This window comes from Enoplosus armatus, chromosome 19, assembly GCF_043641665.1.
Source record: "Enoplosus armatus isolate fEnoArm2 chromosome 19, fEnoArm2.hap1, whole genome shotgun sequence".
Classification (NCBI taxonomy): Eukaryota; Metazoa; Chordata; class Actinopteri; order Centrarchiformes; family Enoplosidae; genus Enoplosus; species Enoplosus armatus.
In genome coordinates this window covers 15,941,134-15,965,287 of record NC_092198.1, presented here as the reverse complement: position 1 = coordinate 15,965,287, position 24,154 = coordinate 15,941,134, and the positions used below count along the sequence as shown (strand labels likewise).

Here is a 24,154-nt window from a genome sequence, read left to right as displayed (position 1 = left end):
GTAGCGCCCAAATTGGTGCATATCTTATCTGACAATGAAACCCTTCAACTTCTGTTTATGGTTTCCTAAGAAAGCAATAAAAGTGACAGTAAGCAGGGGAAATCCTGTTTACAATCATTTTTTCTGTGTCCTATGTACCATTTTTTTTAAATACTTGACTTTGTTTAACATGTAAACACTTAGCCTATATAAACTAAATAAAATGAAAATTGCTTAAAAATAACAAGGCAAATCAATTTTAACTCTCTGTTTGTATTACAGGATGACAGATCTCAGAAAGAACATAAAGGACTACATCCTCCGCTGGCGTGCTATGGCCTCTGATTTGAGAAGTGTCAGCATCAGTGCCTCGTAACACTCAAGATCTCAGTAAACTCTGGGGTGGTTTGAGCTGTATGCTGCTGCTGCAGGGATGATCACGTCCCATATGAACGGTTATGTGCAAGAGGCCTCTGGTCAGGCCAAGAGCCACAGGGAGAGGGCAGTGGACTGTCCAGGGGAGGAAAGTAGCCTTGTCAAATCTCCACACTGCAGTGCCCACATGGAGAGGATCCAGCACTACCAAGAGGAGCTGAGGAAGAGGAGAGAGGAGGACAGCAGGGGGAAGCACGACATCGACCCTAACGCTTCACTGAGGCTCAAGAAGCTGTCACAGAACCCCAAAGTGGGCATTGACAATCCCATCTTTGAGGGAAAGGAAAAGGCCACCAAAGACTCATGCTCCCAGGATCCTGTAGCCGGTGAGTTGAGAGGAGGATGGCAGTGAGGGTTAGAAGGTCTTTACGGAGGTCAACGAAAGTGGAAGGAGGAAAGAAGGTTACAAAGGAGAGGAGGATCTTAGACCTCAGAGAAGAATAGGGAATTGTGAGGTTTTACAAAATTCCAGTGAAAACAAAAGGAGTCAAAACAATGACTGTTGAGGAGGGAGAGCAGAGAGCAGTAGTGGAGGAGGGTGATGTGTTTTAGGGGATGTCCACCATTTCCACTGGTTAGTGTCTTGGTCCTTACTCTTGACTGCAGGGCGCAGAGCACATCAGTTGTCACAGGAAAATAAAATGATTTCAATTTGAGTGCATAAAATGTTGTTTGCACTATTTTGTGTGCACATCTTATCAATTTGTGTAAAGGAATTGATTAATTGTGTACACACATTTTAAAAGAGGGTGGGGCGTGTGCGTTATTACATTTCTTCAGTTTCAGACAGATTTCAGTCACTTGGCACAAAATAGGTCTGTGCTCTGCTTTGGTATGAAAGAAAAGTGGCGAACATGCATTTTTGTAGGATTACTATACAGTTATTACTATTATTATACTACAGGATTACTACAGTAGTAATTGTGTTGAGTCAACCTGGGCCAATTAACAGTGAAATCTGCTTTTCTAAACCTAATACATAATGAATGTTACTGTAGAAGTTTTTGCAGAGAGTAAATCCTATAAAATGTATCCATACTGTCTGCTGTTATAAACCTTCAATGTGAACACCGCAGCAACCTTTCAACTGAAGTCAAAGTCTGCTTCCACGGCAGAGACCCACAGTTTGATTTCTTCACATCACTGGAGGAGAAAAATTCTTCCCCAAACAGACAACTCCCACATACTGGAAATCTTCCACCGCAGCTCTTAAAGAATACACAGTTTTTATTTACGTTCTACTGCCCTATGACACACCTGTCAGAAATCGGTGTGCAAAGATATTTTTAGTGCTCTGAAAGTTGACAACTCTCTTTAGCAAATATATACAGTCTTTATATGAGGTCTGTGCAGCAGGGGTGGCACCACACCTCAGAAAGCAGGGTGACTCTTGTCCCAAACAGAGTGTCATCTAAAGCTCTTCATTAACCTCATAAATATGAATGTCTACATATCATATGAAGTGACTTTCTCTTAGAAATAACATGGTTCTTGCACCCTAATTTGCAAAAGCACAACCATAACTCTCCGCATTTTGAGTATTCCTGAATTATGCGATGGTTTCAGATGATTTTCCCAGTTCCAGCTGACCCTTGTTGTGGTTATACCTCTGTTTAGCAGTTATGTGTGTTAAACAATAGTTTTAGTGCCAGGTCTGGAATAACATGAGATTAGCCTCAGATGACAGTCTGGCACCAATGGGTCAAATGCAGGTAAAACATGCTGGTAGAAACCTTGGACATACAGATTTAAGACCTCCATTCACAAGCCACATGTGTTGTCAGAAAAGTAAACCCGTGAGACAAGCAGTAAGCAAATATTCGCATCTTGAAGGAGTACACATGTTTCTCTGTATTGCCTCTGTACTGTTAGGGTCACTGTTTCTGCCTCTTTCTCAGAACTGGAGGAGCTGCTGCAGGCTCTGAAGTTTGTGCAGCGCTGCCTGACTGATGCGCAGAGCCAGCAGGATGTGGAGTTGATAATGCAGCTCCTTGCCAAGGAGGACTTCAGGAATGCCTACACCATCTACAGTGCTGTATCTCAGCAGAAGAGCAGAGTCAGTCCCACCTCACCCCTCACAGCACAAGCAGAGGATCTCTGCCAGGAGGTACGCATATTGTTCATTTTAAAGCAACTTGTTTAAGACGCAAACAAACGTTGTGTGGAGGACTTTGCTGCAGTATGAAAAGTTATGGCAATTCATATAGAGTTCAGTGATAATCTTGCTATTAGTATTGCATTGGTACTTGTTAATGTAGTTTACACTGCTGGATATTATAGCTTTGTAAATGTAGGAGGTTTTAGTGTCAACAGCTCCAAGAGAAACAGGGAAAATAGACTGACCCAGAATAATGAATAACTCCCTTTGATTTTAAAAAATGTTTAACCATGCCACAAAACCATTTCTGTACCTCATGAGACTAGCAGTGGTCTCCACAGAGGAGGCAGTTTGTGCATACAGGCATAAAGGCGCTTAGATTGTACTCTCCAACTCAGGCTTCTATTTAGAGGCAAATACCTCTGTGAGTAAAGTAACAAACTCAATGAAGCATGAAAAATCTTTGCTCGAGGTGATGATTAATTCAACAAAGCTGCCCAAAAGATGGCCATGCCAGTCTGAATAATTATGAAATGTAAATTGTCTTGTGGTTAACAAGGTGAGTGAAAACAAAAATGAGGGATTTGTTGGATCCAGGCCATGCATGAAAATTGAGTGAGCCGGAAAAAAGTTAAAAGAGGCAGAAGGTAGAAAAATGTAAATTGGAGAATTAGGGTGAAAAGAGGATGACAGGGAGATACTCTAGATTTGAGATAGACAAGGAAGGAAAAGGAGGAAGGGAGGAACCAAAGTGTAAATATGTGGTTTGGTATTCCACTGGTTTGCAAATATATCACAGTGTGTTTTATTTGATTTCCCTGGTTTCCTCTTAAAATAACAGTTGACAGTGCTGACTCCTGAGTCGCTGTACAGAGTGACAGGGAACAAGAAACCATCTCAGTATTCAGGTTTGAGTAGGTGGGAATGTGCCACACCTGACTTCCTCGATGACAAATCACAAGCCAGTCGGTCTCTACCGAAGCAAAGCGGCAGTAATTGACTTGTGTCCCTGCAGAGCCGAGCCTCCGCACGTTGAGTGTTCAAATGCACGCTGTCACACAGAGCCCGGTCCCCCTGTAAAAAGACAGAAATTGTGATATGGTTTGCTATGAATTAGGTAGAAGCTCTATACAACAATGACAGGCTACACCCACAATAGGCACTTCATTAGGATTAGTGTCAACTTTTGATAGGTGTAACATGAACAAATGTAATACAGGCTTTTCAGCACAGTCAGACTGGTGCAGTGTGATTTTTAGCTGATGGCTAGATGTGTAAGAGTCAACCTTGTTTTGACAAACAGGCTGCTGTGAGCTGTGTGGAGTTCATTTAAAGGACACCATGCAGCAGTGCTACAGAATTGGTATTCCAGTCTTGACAGCAGTGGTTTGAAGATAGAGGGGCTGGGCGAGATGATCCATTTTGCTTCACACACACAACATGTTGTCTTCCTGCGTACAGTAAATCAGTGTCTGCTCTCACCCACCGGGCATAGCTCCCGAAGCGCTTAACAACACGTAATAGTTTGAGCTGCAGTGAGTCTAAACTAAGTGGCTGTGCTTGTGTGACACTCACATTGGCTGTTGGGTAAACTAATCTCCCAGCAGCCCTTGGTGCTGGCTGAGTGGTGCAGCACCCCGCAGGAAGAAGGCCGGGATCTGGGCAGCCAGAAAAAGAAACTCCAGCAGCTTATAGCAGTGTGGGCCGAGGCGCAGCGCAGGGCAGCTGGGGGGGAGGGGAAAGTGCGTCACCTTGTTAGTGAGAGCATCGATTAGTGTAATGGATGAACTAAGCTCCAAACAGGAGATAAAGAGGAAGAGGCAGAAAGAAGGAGTAACAGAACACCAAAATGTCTACTGTCATGATTCAGTACACACAGTCCAAGCCACAGACAATAGCATCTTCCCACCAAATGACAAAATAGAACAGAGAGGAGAAAAGAAAGGAAGGAATGAAAATGGAGCAGAGTGGAAAGTCTAAAAAGCCATGGAAGAGAAGTGAAATGTGCTGTAGTTTAGATAAGTGCTTTCCAAGTTTATGCTTGTTAAGTTTGGTTAAATACATTCACACGTAAACACACACACAATGAAAATGAATCCTGTTGTGGATTGTGTTTTATTTTTATTTTTCCAAGTGTAACAGCTAGCATTTAGCAAGTTGCTTTACAGCAGAGTGAATACGGAGCACACTTCTGTCTGGAATGTGAAACCCTACTGTGAGTTACTAGTGGGTAGCCAAGTACTGTGTGTGTCTGTACACATTTGAATTTTTATTTTTCTAAACTCTCCTCATCATGCAATTGGCTCCTTACTAAAGTAACAAGACAACATGATTTTTTTATGTATTTCATTTAGGAAACAATGATTTTAGTGTCTAAAGCCTCATATAGATATTTATGCAGCCCAACTTTGGTGGAAAGTGTTAATGTCAGTGAAATGCTAAACCCAGTTTCATGAAAAAAGAAAACAAGAAACAAGTAAAGTATGATGAAAAGATGTTTTGCACCAATGGTTGAACATGTTCTACAATTAGAAAGCAATGCACACAACCATGAAATAATTTCAGGGTGAGGGTGGTATCGTAAGCCACAAGATTTTTGGATGTCTTGTGTTTGGAATATCTCAGTACAAGTGGAAGTGAGATATGATGTGTAAAAAGTTGACAGTCTGCCCTGAGGTTTGCTCTAGGAATGGGTCATTGAGTCACCAAAATCCAAAGAATGCATCCTCTGGGCAGCGTTAATGTAGTCATCAAATGTCATGGTGTTCCGTTTTTCAGATGTTAAAATGGAAATTTTGGAGGTTCCAGAGTATACTGGCACCTTTAGACTCAAATCACTTTAAATTTCTTCATTCTTGACATGGTTTTGGTTGTAGTTCTTGAGACTTTAAACTTAATGAAAGCTAAAATTAAGAGATTTTTATCGTAGTTCTGATTGTATTTATGAAATTCCATTGAAAAATTCAAGAAAGTTTAAGGTTTTCAATTGGCACTAAACTCTTGATTTGTTCTTGACTTAACTTTCTCACCATGTTTAAAGCTCTTAGAGGCAGTCAAACAGTTTACCTCACCATAGTTCTGTGTTTCTACTCAGGTACAGAAGATTCTCCAATCCAGCCAGCATAAGGAGGGTTTGGAGCTCAAGGCTCTACTCACCAATCCACATCTCCAGGTCAGATGTCAGCTTGCCAGCTGTGACTTATCATATCTTCCCTTGACCTACAATATTATTATAAGAGAACACCAGTCAGGCTCAGCAAGCCAGCAGACCAACTCATTTACTTAGTTAATATGCTGATAATGGGAATACTGGAAATATAATTATTGTTATACTGTACTTATCACAATAGGGTAATTGTTTCTCGTGCACCTTCCACTGGGAGGTCAGAGGTCAGGGTTACATATATATTAGTCCATACATTATGAAAAATGGGACTTACCTGCTCAAAGGCAATTGAAGGACACTTTCACTGGAATTGTTTTGCTGAAGGACAGTTGGGCAGGGCAGATGCTTGTTTTACAGTTAAATATTTTATGACATTCATTTTATCTGTTATTATTAGTTTTTATTTTAGGGTGTGCAAAAGTAAATGATGTCATGGTTAACTAGTGCGTGTTTTGTTACTCAGGTTAATCTAGTGGGTCTCAAGAAAGACCATGATGTAAATTAGGTTGTAATATGGGTCAGCTCTCTTGGTAATGAAAAAGCATGATGGATGCGTTCATTGCAGCAGAGTGATTGTCAATTTCATTGAAATTAATGAAGAAAAAAGGGCAATAAGAAATATAAAAGATCTTGCTGGTTTATGTCATGCGTGTTTGTGTTGAAGACAGCCTGCAGCTTTGATGTAGTTTACAATGTCTTCAATAGTTTGATAAATGACAGCCACATTTAATGTTGCCAGACAATTATAAGATGTAACTGGTAACACCTAAGATGTTTAAATAATGTCATTACATGATGATATTATTACATGGAAAAAAAACACAACCTTGATTAAAAAGTAGGCTATTCTCTACTTGTTATGAAGGGCCATATGGATAAAGTCAGCTCATAGTTTAAGAAGGGTTTTAGGATATTGTATAATCAAAGTCAAAGAATCAAGTGGGTGTAATTAACCTTTAGCAAAGAGTTAAAATACAGTATATGTCCTATAACTCCTAATCTTCAGTTATGGAATATTTCTCAGTCCAGTTTGTCTATAACCTGTTTACTAAGGATCATACAGGCGTTGCCGAGACTGCTGTTGGCACAGCTGACTAACTCGACATTTAAAATGTTCGTCTTAGGGTGCCACATGCTCCACCTTTACAGAAACGATTAGATCACAGGGACAGACCGGCCACTCCCACTACTGTGTAAGGAGTCACATTATACAAAGCCTCACACGCTTGATTTTGGTCACCTGTGCATCTATTCATGAAAAACATATTAAAATTAGATTGCTTTGAAGGGGCTTGAACTGCCAATGCTCTACATTTGTGGTTCTTCTATAGAAAAAGTGTAGCCACATTATCAGACTGTCATCGTCCATTAGAGAGGCAGTAAGGTGAGAAAACACCTCAGGTAGATGACTCCGCTGTGATTTTATGGTTGAGGGTCCTGACGGGAGTGCCAGGGGTCTGATGTTTGACCCTATGTGACTGTGTGAACTACCAATTCTCCCATTGCCCTGTTAACTCCTCCACTGAGCTGGATCTGTGCAGCCAGCGGGGGCGGTGTGATGGGATGTGAGCCAGCCTTGTGGCACAGAACGTGGAACAGATTATATTGGTTTCTCTGTGGGGAGCAGAGGATCACATGAGTCACCCTGTAGTCGTAACACGTAAACAACCTCGTACCCCAAACTGATGGAGACAGGTACACATGGAAGGGGAACAGGGCCCCCTCAAGTCCACCTGTCTCCCTTTCACCGTTTTCTAGGACACTGTTTCCTCACAAGCAGGGAAGCCATAGGTGTTTGATGATTGATGGCGGTGGATCTCGACTCCTAAATGCTGGGAGAGATTAAGACGGATTGTGCGTACGCCAAAGCTTAGCCCGGCCTCCGCTCTCTCAGGTCCCCCCTGCTGCAGGATAGACAAACTAATTTGGACGGACAGTTATTAATTGTGGGGTACGGTGCGCTTGTCACATTAAATGAAGTGAAGGAGGCTCTGTTTTATTTCTGGCTTAGAGGTGGGTTTGCTGACTGATGGGGGGAGTGGTAGGTAGACTTCTAGTAGCAGGTGCACGTTTGAAACTTGTTTGGTATCTTCTTTATCATCAGTTTACACTGACAAGCACAAACCACTTAATAAATGTGTGTCATGTTGTAAATCATGCTATAAGTTTTATGATATGATAGTCGTTATAAAGGATAAAATCTGTACAGGCACAATCAGAAGACATTCATGCATTCGTTCTCTTTACCTCACGCTGCCTCCTCCTTTATGTTTCTGTCTGTGTTTCTGTCTATTATGTGTTTGTTAAATGTCTGTATGCACGAACTGTTTGTCTCTATGGGTGTCCCTGTTTTTGTTATATGTGGCAGGCACTGATGCAGGCCCACGACAGTGTGGCAGTGCATGAAATGGCAGAGGTAAATGAGACCCAGTACCTTGGAGAGACAGTTAAACTGGTGCGGCTGGAGAAGGCCCGCGACACTCCACTGGTGAGATGCCATCTGTTAGTCTTCTTGAGTCACTACCACTACCTTCTGTTATTGCTGTGTGCATACGACTTTCTATATTTTTTCACAGATCTACAGCCATTTAAAAAACGTTATACTTCATAATCGACTTGTGAATGTATTTCATCTCAGAGAGGCAAGGCAATGAGAAACAAGGAAACAAGGAGAGTTGTGTACACATCCAGAAATCCAAGTTGGAACTGTATATAAATGATTACAGTACAATTAACATTGAAAAATATCCACACATCATTAAAATTGAGTTATTTAAAGGAACAGCAAAAAGGACAAATGAGCCATTAAGACATACTGTATATGGATGTTAAGCATCCATGTTATTGTGTTATAAGTTTTTGTGTATTGTTTGTAAGTCCAGCAGAAAAAAACCTCTACCCTCAGCCTTCACCATGCTCCACCGCTCACATTTATCATCTGGGTGTGTCAGTGTCAGTGTACCCACAAACCAACAGGGCAGCAAAATGCCTGTCAGTGTGAGCTCCGGGCACATTTGAAAATATTGGCAATGACACAGTGATGTTCACTGTATGTGACATATTTCTCTGTACTCAAACAGTTGACTCTCCTTGCATCTTTCAGTCATTTTAGAGAATATTATGAGTTTGAGGTGTTTCATTTACCTAATGAATTATCCAGTGTGTTGTTTGTTTTGTGAGATCATCTCTGTCATCTACAGTATATGAACTCTGTGTGTGTGTGTGTGTGTGTGTGTGTGTGTGTGTGTGGCCATCAGGGTGCGACAGTACGTAACGACATGGACAGTGTGGTGGTGAGTCGTGTGGTGAAAGGCGGAGCAGCAGAGAGTAGCGGCCTTCTCAGTGAGGGAGATGAGATCCTGGAGATCAACGGCATTTCTATTCGTGGGAAACATGTCAATGAAGTCCACGACTTACTGGTGAGGACCAGGGGTTATGCAGAGGTCTTTTAATTATTTACAATAATTCATGCTGTGTTATAGTATAGGGGTTAGGGTAACCCTAACCCTAACCCTAACCCTAACCCATAGAGGTGCTTACAATGTCTTCATAAATTAAATTATGTACATTTAATGCCACAAATGGAATTAGAATTTATTCTTACTTGAACCATCTGTTCCTCCACAGCTGGTGATGTTAGGTTTCATATCCACTTCTAGATTAATCTGAAATTACTTTGACAAACGTGTTTAGCCTCAGAAGTTGTTGTTGTTGGTAGTGTTTGTGGGTTTCTCTCTCACTATGTTTCCTCTTTCATACACTATAGACACAAACACTCAACAACAAAATTCTATCAAATTAAGATCCAGAGTTGTGGACACATAATTATATACATTCATTTCAAGATATCATTGTTATCTTGTTATCAGAATAACCAACATTGCATTACATTTAAATGTAACATTAATGTATGTAACATAAATACGTGAGCAGTTACATCCAACTGCATAGCAATAAAACATTGGTAAATACACTCAGTAAATATTGTTTTATGGAAATGTGATCCCTGTCATGTTTAATTCATTGCATTTCATCTTTTCCATCAGCAACAAATGCAGGGCACTCTGACCTTCCTCCTCATCCCAAGCACTCAGATTAAACCTGCCCCTCACAGACAGACTGTGGTAAGTCTCTAATGATGTGGGTGTGTGTGTGTGTGTGAGAACACCCGTCTGCATACATGCAACGCTAACCTTGATGTTGTAAACACTGTCCTCAGATGCACGTACGAGCTTACTTTGACTACGACCCCTCTGATGACCCTTTCGTGCCGTGTCGAGAGCTGGGCCTGTCCTTCCAGAAGGGAGACATCCTTCACGTCATCAGCCAGGACGACCCCAACTGGTGGCAGGCCTACAGGGACGGAGATGAGGACAACCAGCCCCTGGCTGGACTCATTCCAGGTATCAGACCAGGACTGAATATCAATATGTAGTTTATTGCTTCACAAGGGCAGATAACTGCAAGGACAAATTGCTACCAATACAAAAAATCTAGAAGAATCATACACAGGGATGGTAAAATATATAACTCTATATATTTTTTGCTTGGTATTTTCACATGCAGTGCACGTGTCTCAGAAATGTGAGAAAAGGAGTTGCATGCAAATAAGGTTCTTTTACGCTGCACTGAGAATAAACATCAGAGGACCAGGTCTGTGTTCACTTTGTTGATAAAGCAGTCGTTCCATTAGCAAGTACAAACGAAACGCGAGACGGAAATGTGCAAACAAATGATAATGTTGAATAATTTGAATAATAATATAATACATAATAATTTGTTGATTAGAAATTGTCCAACCAGTGCACACATTTGTAAGTGTAACACAGAACATCTCATAATATATTGCCAAGTTGATTATTAATTCCATCCCTAGTATTTGTGGGAATACAGTCACAGTGAAGTACTTGAAAGTTGTCTGTGACTGATAACTAACCTGGCAGGAAACACCACCCATCTGGCACGTCGGGCAGATTAAAACAAACACCTGAGAATTATTTGCGATTACTCTCTGACCCAGGCCTGTTGTGGAGGAAGAAGTGGGCCAGTGCTGTGCATGTTATCCCTGAACTATCTATTGGGACATATTATTAAACACTAAACAAAATGTTCAAATCCATTAAGACTTACATTTTTAAATAAATACAGGCTTTATATTTATGTGTCTATATTCTCAGTGTCGAAAATCTGTTTTTCTTTGCTTTCCTCTTTTTCAGGGAAAAGCTTCCAGCAACAGAGAGAGACCTTGAAGAAAACCATAACAGACAGGAGTCGAGAGCACCAAGGTAAGCGTAAAATGTTGAAGCACGCACTGTGTGGTGAGAAAATACAAGATATCATTTGCAAACGCAAACATTTTGCGTCCACCCTGACTCATAAAAATAGAATTTGTGGTGTCTAGATGTTTGTAACAAAGTGAAATGATAATTCCCCCTTTTAAAGCAGAAATGTTTTTCTCCACATTTCTCCAGGGAAGCTTTGGTGTGCGAAGAAAAGCAAGAAACAGAGGAAGAAGAGCACAGCTAACTTGTGCAAAAATACTGGTAAGACTCTACTTTTTCTTTTCTTTTTTTCTTGCTGTGTCTCTTTAGAAGCTTAACGGTTTGAGAATGTGATCCCTCTTCCTCAACAACCACTGTCAAGACACTACACCCTTAACCCACAAAACTCCAGTTGTCGCTTCTCATTTACCACCAGTAAGAAAGATTGCTTCCGTCCTGGGCAGCTTCCAAGTGTCCACACATTGTCAGTATTAACCCCACACGTTAGCTGGAGTTGACATGTCTTGTCGTTCTCGCAGCAGCTTGTCCAGACTCGGTGTGTCACAGGTCAGATTAGTCTTCACAGACGGGATCAGGGGAGGTGCCAGCAGGTGCCAGCAGGTGCTAGCAGGTGCCTAAATGGCTTGAAGGGACCTGTGGTGTTATTGGTTCACACATATAAACACATATATACTCAGACAGACACACACACTGCTCTAGTGGAACTGCTCAGTGGCCAACGGTAGCTGAGACGGTCGAATATGAAGCAGGACATTGTTGAAAAAGACTGTGTGCACAACAAAACTTTCACAAACATGGGAATAATAATATAATACTGTGGTGTTTTATTAATCTTTACCACCTCCAAAGAGAGGTCAAAGGTCAGAGTTAGTTAAAGAACAGCAGCCCAAGAGCTAGAAAGGATTTGCCATGTTAGTCAAGGATGTTTCATTAACCCCTCCCGACTGTCTCTTCAGACTGCGAAGACATCCTGACCTATGAGGAGATGTCGCTTTATCACCAGCCTGCCAATCGTAAACGCCCCATCGCCCTGATTGGTCCCACAAACAGCGGTCACGATGAGCTGCGTCGGAGGCTTCTGTCCATCGAACCAGAAAAGTTTGCTGTTGCTGTTCCGCGTAAGTCCACGCTTTGTCAAAGCATGGGGGCAGTATCTAATATTGATCAACAATTCATGATTTCAGATGAGGAGCATAACATGTATTTGGGATTCGGTAAAGAATTTAAATCATTTGACATAAAACATCACCTTTCTTCAACTGTGACTGCTCAAAATTCTCACGTTTCTAAAGTCAAAACATACTGACAACTTAAAAAGGACTTCCTTACACTATTTATGAAAGTCGATTTGATCAGTCCTTTTTCATGGCTCAGACACAACCAGAAACCCGAGGATACATGAGCGGAATGGGCGCGAGTACCATTTTGTGAGTCGGCCGGCCTTTGAAACCGACTTGGCGGCAGGGAAGTTCATCGAGTCTGGGGAATACGAGAAGAACCTGTACGGCACCAGCACCGACTCAGCTCGACACGTCATCAACTCTGGACGCATCTGTTTGCTCTGCCTCCACACCAGGGTAGGAGACTTGCTACTGCCTGGACGATTCCCAACATTGTTTCTGACATGTTAATTACAAAGCCCATTTCATCCCTCTGTCTTGATTTTAACCATTGTGGACAGAACATAATTATGCCTTTTCATATCCTGAACATAAATCTCATTGTTTTTTGGTTGATTACAAACTCATTACTACTGACTGATTTAGCAAACATTTTAGTCAGTGAAGAAGATGCCACAGGAGTGCTTGCTTTGGTTTATTTTCAACCCTGTTTTTACTTTGTTTTGCGCTTTCCTTCCATTTTATATATTCATATGTCCCTGTTCTTTCTGCTGTCAGTCACTGCAGGTATTGAGGTCCTCCAACCTCAAGCCCTATGTCATCTTCATTGCTCCTCCTGCTCAGGAACGACTACGCACCCTGCTGGCCACAGAAGGGAAAACACCAAAGGTAGCCACTGAACAGCATTGCAAAATTATACTTTCACTCTTTAGCGTTAGTATGCACGTTGAATGTCATAGTTTGGACATCATGCATGCAAAATGTTAGTCATGTTAGTTTTCATAACAAGGGCAACATCTTTCAGCAAAACAGAGCCTTAAAAATGCATCACAGAAAAGAAAAGGCAGAGCACAGAAAGCCTTTTTTTTTAGTCTTGTTTTGACCTCACAGGATCTTTATTAGGGCAGAAACAGAATAATAAAACAGATTGTTTACTCCTGGTACTCTAAATACACAATACACTGGAAATAAACAATATTGCATAACATTATGAAATAACCAACAGATCACAGCTATCACTATGATATCATTCATATCAGAAAAAAAAAAGAAATCATGACGAAACCAGCATTTAAGATTTATATCAAATACAACATAGTCATTGTAGAAGCATCACTGTCCTCTCACCGTCTAAAAAGCGTTTTCTGTGCACAGCCTGAAGAGCTGAAGGAGGTCATTGAAAAGGCCCGCGAGATGGAGCACAATTTCGGCCACTTCTTTGATGCAACCATTGTGAACATGGATCCGGACCAGGCTTTCCACGAGCTGCGCAGGCTGATAGACAAGCTGGACACTGAGCCACAGTGGGTGCCCACCTCCTGGCTGTGCTAGAGGTCGCAGGGTGTCACCGCAGGGAGCCTCAGGGTAGAAGGAGTTAAACACAAGAGGGAAAATGAATGTTCCTGGAGACTGAAAAACGAAGGATGGACAGTGCTGATTGTCACTGGATTTTTCACTCGCACGTTCTCCTCGTTTATTGAGGAGGTGATCTTTACCACATGTAGCAGGGATGGACTCAAGTTTCTTACATTTCTTTTTGTGTGTGTGTGTGTGTCTTTGTGGGTGATTTTTTTTCCTGTTTGTTTTATGAAGGTTCTTGTCGATATCAGTTTTATGCAAAGTCATTTATCAAACAAATAGAAATATTTCTATCCTATTCTTCATAGTTATTTATAATTGTAAATATATATTTTCTAGACCAAAGGATATTTTATTGTTGCATTTTGTGTCTGTGTGTGATCTACAAAACGGTACACTCGTCTGGGAGAGTGTTAATGTCACAATTATAAAATGGCTTCCTGATAAAGCAGTCAGCCAAAAGTTGTTTAGGTACCAAACGGAGGAGAAGCACTTGAACTTAAAAGTGGCTGCAGTCTTCTGCTCAGAAACACAGAACACAAATCTGCTGTAACCTCCACAGTTTTGGGGTACTTCCTCTATACAAGCGTCAGTATTACTTCATGTTGTCTCATGTCTCATTTACTCTGTGATAAAAGACCTCAAATCTAAGGTATTGTCTCTAGCTGGTTATCATTATTGTCAGTATATCACATCAAACATCTTATCACTTAGTGTAACTCCATCAAATACAGTGTTGCTTCTTTGCAGGGTACTTATTAAATCAAGCACAATTCTGGAAAAGTGTTAATAAAATACATATGTGAACAAGGGATGTACAAACTGGATGCGTTGATTTCACTTGCGAGAAGTTCTACAGTGACTAAAAATAATGTGTTAAATGTAGCATTCTGGTGCAAGATGGCTGCCATTCCTCACCTTGCTGGGTTACCGAAACACTTTGGACAAAATGTTCCCCAGTACATGTTGAAAGAAATTTGATCCCAGTCCCCTTTTTTTCTTTACATAGGAAACTGAAAAGCCTCCACATTTAGTGCAAAAGACTGATTGTAAAACCGTTGCGACACATAAAAGCTCTAATCTGAGCAAGCAATCCAGACGATATTTGGTTGGATATTGATAACATCTTTATTTGGATGTGTGGGGCTTTGTTGACTTGCACACCAAGTTTTACAGCAGGGTCACATCAGGGTTTTCTGGTACAATGGTAAACATCCTCAAACGAGGAAACAACAACCCAGTAACATGAGGTCAGCAGCGGGACAGGCCTCCACAATACAGACTCACACACTCTTTGAAATCTACAACCACCTTAAGCTTTACAGCATGCAATGGCTCTAAATGTTGTGAGGAAACTGAAATATCTACAAGTTGATTCGTCACACGGAATGCGTCTTTAATTTCACTCGCACACCATGTGTAAACATATGTATATTCTTGTTGTTTTAGAATAGTGAACTGACTCCCTCGTGGGTAACACTTTGGCTCTGTACAGTGACAAATCTGGAAACACACAGTACCTTCCAACACTGGAAGAGCAACAGAGCACATCATCACAAGACAAGAACACAAAAAAAAACCAACTTTCGTCACTTGCATGAGAAGACATAGACGTGGCCTCAGAGGCACAGAATAAATAGGATGATGGGTGGAGTCTGCCTTTAGAGTGCTTCACTCGAACAGCAGGTCTTCATCCGTCTCCTCCGTCAGCATGTTGGAGGGCTCTGCGATGGGGCCCAGCTTAGCCAAGCGGGCGGCAATCTCCAGTTCTGTCTTTTCTCTGAGCTGCTTCTTCTTCTCTTGGATCTTCTTCAGCCTGGCAGAGGAGGAAATATTTTCAGCATGTATGGACTTTTAAAAAAAAAAAAAGGGGGGGGGGGTTATTAGCCTGCTAGAAAGTGTTCTCACCTGTAGAACTCCTCTCGTTCTCTCTCATCCAGCTCTGTGATGATGTAGGTGAGGGTGCGATCAATCCGGGGAATAATCACTGCAAAGAGGGATGAAGATGAGCTGCAATAAACAGTCCTCAGTTGTACAATTCAATTGTATGTTAAGTGTGAATTTACCGTGCTCAATAGCGTTCACACGGCGGTTGGTAATCTTTATGGCTTCATCCAGAGTGACAAAAGATGTCTACGGACAAAGTGGGCAATATGTGTCAGACTTTCTCAATCACACTGAAAATACAGATACATTGTGGTCATTTAGACTAGCAAGTAACGAGTATTATAAACAAAACTCCTTTACATATTTGAAAAAGTACTCTTAATGCAGAATGGCATTAGAATTGTATTTTTTTATTTATTGGTTGGGTAGCAGGTAACAAGTAACTAGAGCTGTAAAAAAAAAAAAAAAAAAAAAGGTAGTGGAGTAGAAGTACATTGTAGTATAAAATAGGAACACTTGGGTAAAAGTACAAATATCTAATAATTCCACTTGAGTAAATGTATTTAGTTACTTTCCACCACTGTCCATTTAACTTGAGCAATAATACAGCTGAATGAACCTCTGTATATTTATATTTTTATACCTGTAAGGAGGCCAATTCCACCAGCAGCTCAACAGCTCTGGCGTAGTTCCTCTTCAACCTGGACAGCTGCTCTCCTCCTCGGGCCAGACCAGTCAGCTCATAGCCTGAAAGACACAGCGAGGGTGAGGACTCTCTGTCATTCACTGGTCACGAAAAACAAATTTCATCTAAATGTGACTTACTGTCCCCGCCTTCTTGGTAGTGCTCAAAAACTGGAAGGGTGACACCTAAGAGAAAGAAAAACACGCACATAAGAACTTGTCTCATCAACAGTGATTGTAAAAAGTAAACAAACGTAAATAGATGATATTTTTTTAGGCTAACCTGCCACGTTGTCTTTCTTGGCTCGGACCTTCACCTGGGCTTTGTTGACATTCTGGATTACAGTTGTGCTGTGGACACAGTTACAGATGGGAGTTACAGATGCATCTGAACCAAACATAACACCACATCACATGACCTTTCTCCGATTCTTACCTGAAGTCTCCGGCTGTAAATTTGGCTTCAGCCAAAGAGAAGGCCGCCTCTCTCATCACCTCTCCCATCTTAGTCTTAGTCTAAGGAAAAGACGTGAGAAGACAAAGTCCGCCTTTAGAAAACCGTTAAAGAAATAGGGAGTGATAATATTGAGCTATTAAATAAATCCTTGCATGGAGAGCAAGGTCAGTTATCAATCAGTTTCCACTGACTTCGATAATTTTACGGAGGATCTGACGGAAGCGCATGGAGAGGGCATCGGCCTTCTTCCTGAGCAGGTTGCGGCCGGTCTGCGCCCCTTTCAGCCGAGCCTTCATGATGGTCTGAGCCCTGTAAACCCACACAAAACAAAGCACGTTTTGAATGCAATGTTTCAATCTCCCCAATTACATTACAAGTATTCAAGATTCAAATATTAACAGAGGTTGAGTACATTCTTTAGGTAAAGAAAACACAGACGCTTTTTATCGCAACTGGAACAATAATTTTCCAGCTGTCTAGCTGTTTTTTTTTTATTTCCTTTTGCCTATTGTAACCCATGAACAGGCCATTTTTTGTCTGAAGTATCATCAGATCGCCCTGTCAGATGATCTCATCATAACTCTTTGATAGAACTGGACGTTTCAACCATTTATCTATTTCTTTTATTATGTTTTTTTTTCCTTACTAGTTTTCATGCTGTCTGAGTTGCTTCACTGACAGGTTAGTGGTGCAATCAGATCACAGTTGGTCATTGTTAAATTACATTACATTCATTTGACAGATGTGTTTTCTGACATTTGTGACAACAAATATACTAAGGATCAGTATCACACACTTGTAATCCTATTTGTGTGTTGATTTTCCTCAAAAACACAAATATGTGGATATACACTATCAATTCATACTTTCTATTTATTCAAAGTAAAATCACAGCCCATCTCCAGGATTAAAACCTCTCTCTCACACACAGAGGCTGACATGATTGAATCAATAAGGTAAAACGGGTTTGGCCTGTACAGACAACACAGGAAACTCCACTAATATGTCGATATTTAGATAGAAGACTTGTGCTGTCTGGAGGCCTGTATGTTTCAGACACTGACAGCTCACACGGGGACCATGATAGAAACATCACATGACAAATGGACTCTTCCTCTTTTACGCAGCAACCTCGCACTGATATAAACTATATTTAGGCTTGAATCAAACCGCTGGACAAGACTGTCATTGCTTCATGTGACATTGACCGAGATTTACAGCATGTTGGGAGCAGGAAATCACCAGTCTGAGAGACTGGAGAGCAATAAGCATTATGCAACAAAACAGCATTATAATAGCTGGAGAAGAAGCTACAGTGGGTTAGCTACTAGCTAGCAAACAAGCCGCTTACATTCTGGAGGGGAATATGTCGATCCTTTCTTTTCCAGACATCTTCTCGTCCTTTGGTCGATGATTGCGGTCTTCTGTTTACTTCCGTTTCCTAAAATTAACACTGAAACGTGAACTTGTTTTCTATTGTATTTCCATATACATATAATAAAGAAAACCAGTTGTTTTTCGTGCAGGATTAGAAGACCCAGCTGATGGTCGTGATCTTGTCCGACTCTCCGTCCGTGATGATCAGCTGGCCTCCGGTCATGTGACTGAACCGAACGCGAACTGCGCATGTGCTTGTGGAAAAGCCCTAACGATCTTTTCCGGGTCGAGAAATTAGCACACCCATGAATGTGAGCTAGCGGGCCCGATTTCTTCATTTAAAACCCCCCCGAAGGAAATATAATCGGACATTAAAGCACCTCCAGTACAGGACATTCCAGTGTATCGTTCTGTAACCATATGACACAGGTGAGTTTTTATTGATAAAGGAGATGTTTACCGGGGAGTGGTGAACAGACGGGACTGCTAGCTGGCTAGCTAACTGATAGCCTCAGCAGCAATGCATGTGCCGCATGTGAGTTGGGAACCGGGTTATTAGCTAGGAAGCTAACGGAATATTAAAGTGAGTGTTTTTTTGTCCTTAAATGTAACTCTCGTCTCGTGGTATTAAATCCACTCATAAATGTTTGTAGCTATAGTCACTGTTGATGTGTCACAATCATTTTAAGCAGGTTTCTGTCTTATTTTTGTTTCTGTCAGTTTTCGCTCTAAACTCAAACACTAAGGGGCTTCTCGTTTGTCTGCATTGCATCATCCCATTCACAACCAAAAATGAGAAATAAAGACATGAAACTCAATTTTTATAATTGAGGGTTGCCTAGATATTAGAAACATCTCTCACTGTAGCACAATACAATCTCTCAACCTCTCTAACAAAGCCTGAACTGTTTTAGCTTGGTGGACCCTGCAACTGAATGTATGCTGGAAATCATTCCATCTGGCCTGGGTCTGAATAGATGATGTAGCATTTGATAATGACTGACTCCCCGTTTTTACTTCCAAGTCAGTAATATTTTATTAACCACACATAATCAGAAACTGTGTGTATATCTCTCAGTAAAATCACCATGGGTGCTGTCCTTGTGTTCCCAACCTTTATGGCTTGTTGTGACTCCTTTTTAAAATAAAGTTAATAGATCTACTTCATCATGGGTTATTATGGCCCTAGTGTGGACAAACCATGGATTGATTTGTTTTTGTTTTATTAAAGATTTATTTTTACAGCTTGAGGAGGTTCAATTTTAAGTATTTTTCAGGAGAAAAGCTATCAATCATCGTGTAACCTCTCAGATATATCTCTTGGGAGTTGATTTGTGTTAAAACTTTGTAGTAATCATGTCTAAACAATATGACATTGATTACATCATTATGGCATCATCAGGGTTAATTTCTCAAACCCAAGAAAGCTTCAGAAACACAGAAGCCAATGTACTGACATGAAGCTACTGTTTTTACTGGCTGAGTACTACGCTTCACGATGTGCAAACTGATCACTGGTCCCCCTTTTTTTTTTTTTTTTTTTAGGAGGATTTGTAACAAATATTTCACCCTTGTCTCTCTTTGTTTCTATTCTCTCAGCGATGCCGGGGCTCAGCTGTCGATTTTACCAGCACCGGTTCCCAGAGGTGGAGGATGTTGTGATGGTGAACGTGAGGTCCATCGCAGAGATGGGCGCCTACGTCAGCCTTTTGGAGTACAATAACATCGAGGGCATGATCCTCCTGAGCGAGCTGTCACGTCGACGTATCCGCTCCATCAACAAGCTCATCCGCATAGGCCGCAATGAGTGCGTGGTCGTCATCCGAGTAGACAAAGAGAAGGGTAAGTGCAGGCAGGAGGGTGCTAACCGCTAGAGCTGAAGGTCAGTAGGTCTAGGCCTGCATGTTGGGTGGCCCAAAGGATGGGAACTTTTTGGCTGCCAGTGGCAGGTGGAACAGACATAATGTCCATTACGTCAGCACAAATTTGTTACTGAACTTTAATTGATATACTGAGAAGGTGAACTGGACAGAGATGTGATCCTTTTCCTTGTCTTCTTTACCCCTGATTGTAACAACCACTAGAGTTGTATTGTTGTGATGTTCTTTGATACAGTGTCACTTGCTCTATAGAGTATAGCTACTATGTTGGTGTACTTATATCGTCTAGGGATGCAAGTAATGACATTATCAGACCATTATCAATAATCCATCCATCCTAAAATGTCAGTAACAATCGCACAGTTCTCCCTTGTTGACACCTGACACTGTTTGTATAGATCTAGGCATTTCAGTGTGAGTACATACTCGCGTATATAAGTATGTGTTGTGATACAGGCGTATATATATATATATGACCATGTGTATATTTCATGTGTTGTGCGTAATTGAATGTTTCTGTGTGGAATATGTTTGGGCTGATTCATAAAAATGGAGCAATTAAGAACAGCGAGCAACTCGTGAAGCCTAAACCAGAAAGTGTTTGGTGAAAGATGATTAAATTGATTGATCGATCACTATTTTTTGTTGTAGTATTGATTTATCAGTTAACCATATCAGCACTAATGTTGTCAGAAACTATTAGCACTCCCTGTTCAGATTCTGCCGTGTGAGAATATGCCGAATGTATCATGACGTGGACAAAAAAACGTCACTGCATCTTTTCTCTGCTTTGTCTTCAGGATACATTGATTTATCAAAAAGAAGAGTTTCACCAGAGGAGGCCATCAAGTGTGAAGATAAATTCACCAAATCTAAAACTGTAAGTGTAATCGTGCTAGTTGAGTTTTTAATTTTTTCCGCGTAAACATAACATGAGGCGACTGCCATGACTGTGTTCAGCATTGTTAAAAAGTGGTTCTTTCATATGTGATATAATAAATACAGTTGAAAGCAAGCAGGTTAACACCACTCTGTACATTTCTGGATTATTAAAAACTACAGCATTCTGGGGTTTTCCTTTTCGTTGATCTCTTATGAACTCTGATGTTTAGGAGAATCTGACCTCTGAGTCTGTATTCGCAGTGAGCTGATGCGGGTTGCTGTGTTTGCAGGTGTACAGCATCCTGCGACACGTGGCAGAGGTGCTGGAGTACAGTAAGGATGAGCAGCTAGAGAGCTTGTACCAGCGCACCGCCTGGGTCTTCGATGAGAAATACAAGCGGCCAGGATACGGAGCGTACGATGTCTTCAAGCAGGCTGTATCGTAAGTGGTTGTTTCAAGCGGTGCGCGTTAGTGTGAGGCTTAACACAAACACCTCTTAAAACACAAAGAATGTGTTTAAATGTTTTATTTGATGAGGTCAAATCAAAAGGGGAATGTCTTTCCTCCGTCCAGAGATCCTGCCATCCTGGATGGGCTGGACTTAACAGAGGAAGAGAGGGCCGTGTTGATTGATAACATCAACAGGCGACTCACTCCACAGGCCGTCAAAATCAGAGCAGGTAACCATTTACTCTAAAGGTAACATTTGACCATTGTTTCTTCTTACTGTAGCATGATAGCTTCTCAGTTGGACAGTTGTTCATCTTTTTCCTCTCCCGCCTGCAGACATTGAAGTGGCGTGCTACGGGTATGAGGGCATTGATGCAGTGAAGGAAGCTCTGAGGGCCGGGCTTGGCTGCTCCACAGAGGCCATGCCCATCAAGGTAATGCTGCCGCTTCAACCATATGTTGGTACATTGATGCTGAATGGTGAAACTTCAGTCATGAACTAAAGAAACTCTCCTTTTCATATGCCGTTTAGACTAAAAGCAGTTACAAATTGTAACCCGCTGCTTTAGTTGTATTATTGGGGGGGTTAAGAGCTGTTAGTGTTAATGCCTGTGATGCGGTGTCAATAAGACGAGCACGATCTTGTTGTTGGCAGATCAACCTGATCGCTCCCCCTCGCTACGTGATGACAACGACCACTCTGGAGCGCACAGAGGGCCTGTCTGTCCTCAACCAGGCCATGGCCGCTATCAAGGAGAAGATCGAGGAGAAGAGAGGCGTCTTTAACATCCAGATGGAGGTGAGTGACTTTGGTTGCTATGTGCAACAGTGAAAGCTGCTCCCCGGCCTTCTTTTATTATTGTCAGTTTCTTGAAGTTTAACGTTTTCAAACATGTGTATGAAGTTCTAGTTAGGCCAGGGTGTACAGGAGGGAGTGGCACCACATCTCAGAGGCAAATATCGTACTTTTTACCTCACTACATTTTCCTGATAGCTTTAGTTACTTTTTTCAGATTACAGTTTTTCATACCCTCCTTGTCCAGTGAAAGCCATGTATCTCCAAATTAGGTGGGCTACAGTAATATTAATCCAAAAACATCATGTATAATAATAAAACACTGACAGGGAGCCTTTTACTGCAGAATGAGTCCTTTTATTTTAGATACTTTAAATCAATTTTTCTGATAATACTTCCATACTTTGATTTAAGTAAGGTTTTGAATGCAGGACTTTTACTTGTAGTGGAGTATTTTCGCAGTATTGCTACTTAAATAAAGGATCTGAATACTTCACAGTGAGCAGTGTTTGTTTAAAAGTCATTATTTAACGTCAACCATGAATCTTTACATTTGGGCTACAAATGTTCACACACAGTTTTCAGAAATGACTATTCCTTTAACTAGTATGTTAGTTTCTAAAGTGAGTTCCCTGTTTTCATTGGTATATGTCTCTGTTTTATAGTCGTTTCATGTTATATTCCTTAAATATAACATGAAAAAAAATCTTGAAATATTGCAACTTTAGTCTTGTTATGACCTTATACTCATAAAACTATGATCATCTCATATTATGACTTTTTATTGTAAATTACAACTTAATCATGTAATATTAACACATTTCTCAAAAGAACGACTTTATTCTTACATCTCTTCTTGATTTTTCTCAAAATATTTCTTACCTCTCAATCTTCATTTTATTTGTGGTCACAATTTCATCTGGGACTGTACAGAATACAGAATCCTACTTCTTATTGTCTTTTTGCATTGGTACAAATCAGTAAACGATGACCTGTCCCCTTCAGCCCAAGGTGGTGACAGACACAGATGAGACCGAGCTTGCCCGGCAGCTGGAGAGGCTAGAGCGGGAGAACGCAGAGGTGGACGGAGACGACGACGCCGAGGAGATGGAGGCCAAAGCAGAGGACTAGAGTCGGCCCTCGGTTGGAAGGCTGGTGGGGGAAAAACATCGAGGGAGAAATGTGGACAGACCTGGCCGCAGTCACTCAGTCCAACAGGTGTTAACTTTCACATTGCGTTAATAGTTCATTGGCAAACGTCCCGGTTTGTTCATTAGCAAGGTTTGTTTCAGAAGATGGCAAGACTAAAAGCTGTCTTCTGCCAGACTTGGACACAAGGAAAGTTAAATTGCAAATTAAGCATCAATGTAGTTTCTATTTTTAAGTACATCGATTTGAATAAACAATAACTCTAAAACAACAAAAGCTGTTTACAAGCAGTGGCCTTCACTTACCTCTTGCTTAAGAGCTCAGTGTCTTCAGTGTCCATGGCGCTTCATCTCTGGCTCGTCTCTGGATGTGATTGATTTAAGGGGGGGAACGCATAAGCTCGTCTGTCTCAACACCGCCAGTGGTGACATTATGTGCTGTTTCTCTTCCAGTTAAAGGGTTTTTACTGGCAAGACCTGCTCCTGTTTAGCTCACATGGCATCAATAAAGTTCTGGAAGTTTTGATCTCAATGCGTCTTTGTCAGCTGCTACCTTTTTAATTTAAGGATTGTTTCCCTTTTTTAAGTCTTTTCCAGCACCAAACATGAGGCCCCCCCCCACTACAAAACTCAAAGAAAGCGACTGGAACGTGCCATCACTCTCAAACTGATTATTGGATAAATGAATTCAAGGATATACTTCAACTCAAGTCTGTAATGTCTTCTGTTACATTTAAAGCTTTGTTTACATCACAAATTTGTGTAAAAGATGGCACTGTATGAAGCAGGCTGAATTTTGAAATTGAGAAAACCCAAAATACTTTAAACTAAAATAATTAACTCAAGCGAATAAATCTTTAAATGTATCGTCACAAAACTAAGCTTTGATTTAGGACCATCTCTACCCGTGGATTACCAGCTGAACAATGTTAC

General features: G+C 41.1%; 3 protein-coding genes across 3 annotated transcripts; 2 read left to right on the top strand and 1 right to left on the bottom strand.

Annotated features, from left to right (window-relative positions):
* Positions 1–412: 412 nt before the first annotated feature.
* pals1b (protein associated with LIN7 1, MAGUK p55 family member b) lies at positions 413–13,802 on the top strand. The gene is made up of 13 exons (XM_070925687.1): positions 413–740; positions 2,313–2,521; positions 5,607–5,684; positions 8,047–8,166; positions 8,936–9,097; positions 9,725–9,802; positions 9,898–10,081; positions 10,895–10,963; positions 11,150–11,221; positions 11,917–12,078; positions 12,335–12,537; positions 12,859–12,969; positions 13,456–13,802. Exons 1-13 carry the CDS (start codon positions 413–415, stop codon positions 13,630–13,632), a joined length of 1,953 nt encoding a protein of 650 aa, XP_070781788.1. The 3' UTR covers positions 13,633–13,802.
* Positions 13,803–14,763: 961 nt separating this feature from the next.
* Positions 14,764–18,246, bottom strand: atp6v1d (ATPase H+ transporting V1 subunit D). The gene is made up of 9 exons (XM_070925651.1): positions 18,039–18,246; positions 16,879–16,996; positions 16,667–16,746; positions 16,514–16,581; positions 16,372–16,416; positions 16,190–16,293; positions 15,726–15,792; positions 15,568–15,646; positions 14,764–15,475 (listed from the first exon to the last, which is right to left on the bottom strand). The coding sequence occupies exons 1-9, from the start codon at positions 18,077–18,079 to the stop codon at positions 15,331–15,333; spliced, it is 747 nt and encodes a 248-aa protein (XP_070781752.1). The 5' UTR covers positions 18,080–18,246; the 3' UTR covers positions 14,764–15,330.
* Positions 18,247–18,352: 106 nt separating this feature from the next.
* Positions 18,353–23,753, top strand: eif2s1b (eukaryotic translation initiation factor 2, subunit 1 alpha b). Its single transcript, XM_070925486.1, has 8 exons — positions 18,353–18,493; positions 19,664–19,906; positions 20,745–20,824; positions 21,117–21,268; positions 21,401–21,507; positions 21,614–21,711; positions 21,933–22,076; positions 23,079–23,753. Exons 2-8 carry the CDS (start codon positions 19,666–19,668, stop codon positions 23,202–23,204), a joined length of 948 nt encoding a protein of 315 aa, XP_070781587.1. The 5' UTR covers positions 18,353–18,493; positions 19,664–19,665; the 3' UTR covers positions 23,205–23,753.
* The last annotated feature ends 401 nt before the right edge of the window (positions 23,754–24,154 follow it).

Excerpts from the sequence above, each read along its gene's own strand:
- pals1b (XM_070925687.1), top strand. The coding sequence starts at position 413 with ATGATCACGTCCCATATGAACGGTTATGTGCAAGAGGCCTCTGGTCAG. Across the intron at positions 8,167-8,935 it reads AGGCCCGCGACACTCCACTG|GGTGCGACAGTACGTAACGA; the intron begins GTGAGATGCCAT and ends TGTGGCCATCAG. Across the intron at positions 10,964-11,149 it reads CAGGAGTCGAGAGCACCAAG|GGAAGCTTTGGTGTGCGAAG; the intron begins GTAAGCGTAAAA and ends ACATTTCTCCAG.
- atp6v1d (XM_070925651.1), bottom strand. The coding sequence starts at position 18,079 with ATGTCTGGAAAAGAAAGGATCGACATATTCCCCTCCAGAAT. Across the intron at positions 16,294-16,371 it reads CTACCAAGAAGGCGGGGACA|GCTATGAGCTGACTGGTCTG; the intron begins GTAAGTCACATT and ends TGTGTCTTTCAG. Across the intron at positions 15,647-15,725 it reads TGTGAACGCTATTGAGCACG|TGATTATTCCCCGGATTGAT; the intron begins GTAAATTCACAC and ends CCCTCTTTGCAG.
- eif2s1b (XM_070925486.1), top strand. The coding sequence starts at position 19,666 with ATGCCGGGGCTCAGCTGTCGATTTTACCAGCACCGGTTCCCAGAGGTG. Across the intron at positions 20,825-21,116 it reads AATTCACCAAATCTAAAACT|GTGTACAGCATCCTGCGACA; the intron begins GTAAGTGTAATC and ends CTGTGTTTGCAG. Across the intron at positions 21,269-21,400 it reads GTCTTCAAGCAGGCTGTATC|AGATCCTGCCATCCTGGATG; the intron begins GTAAGTGGTTGT and ends TCCTCCGTCCAG.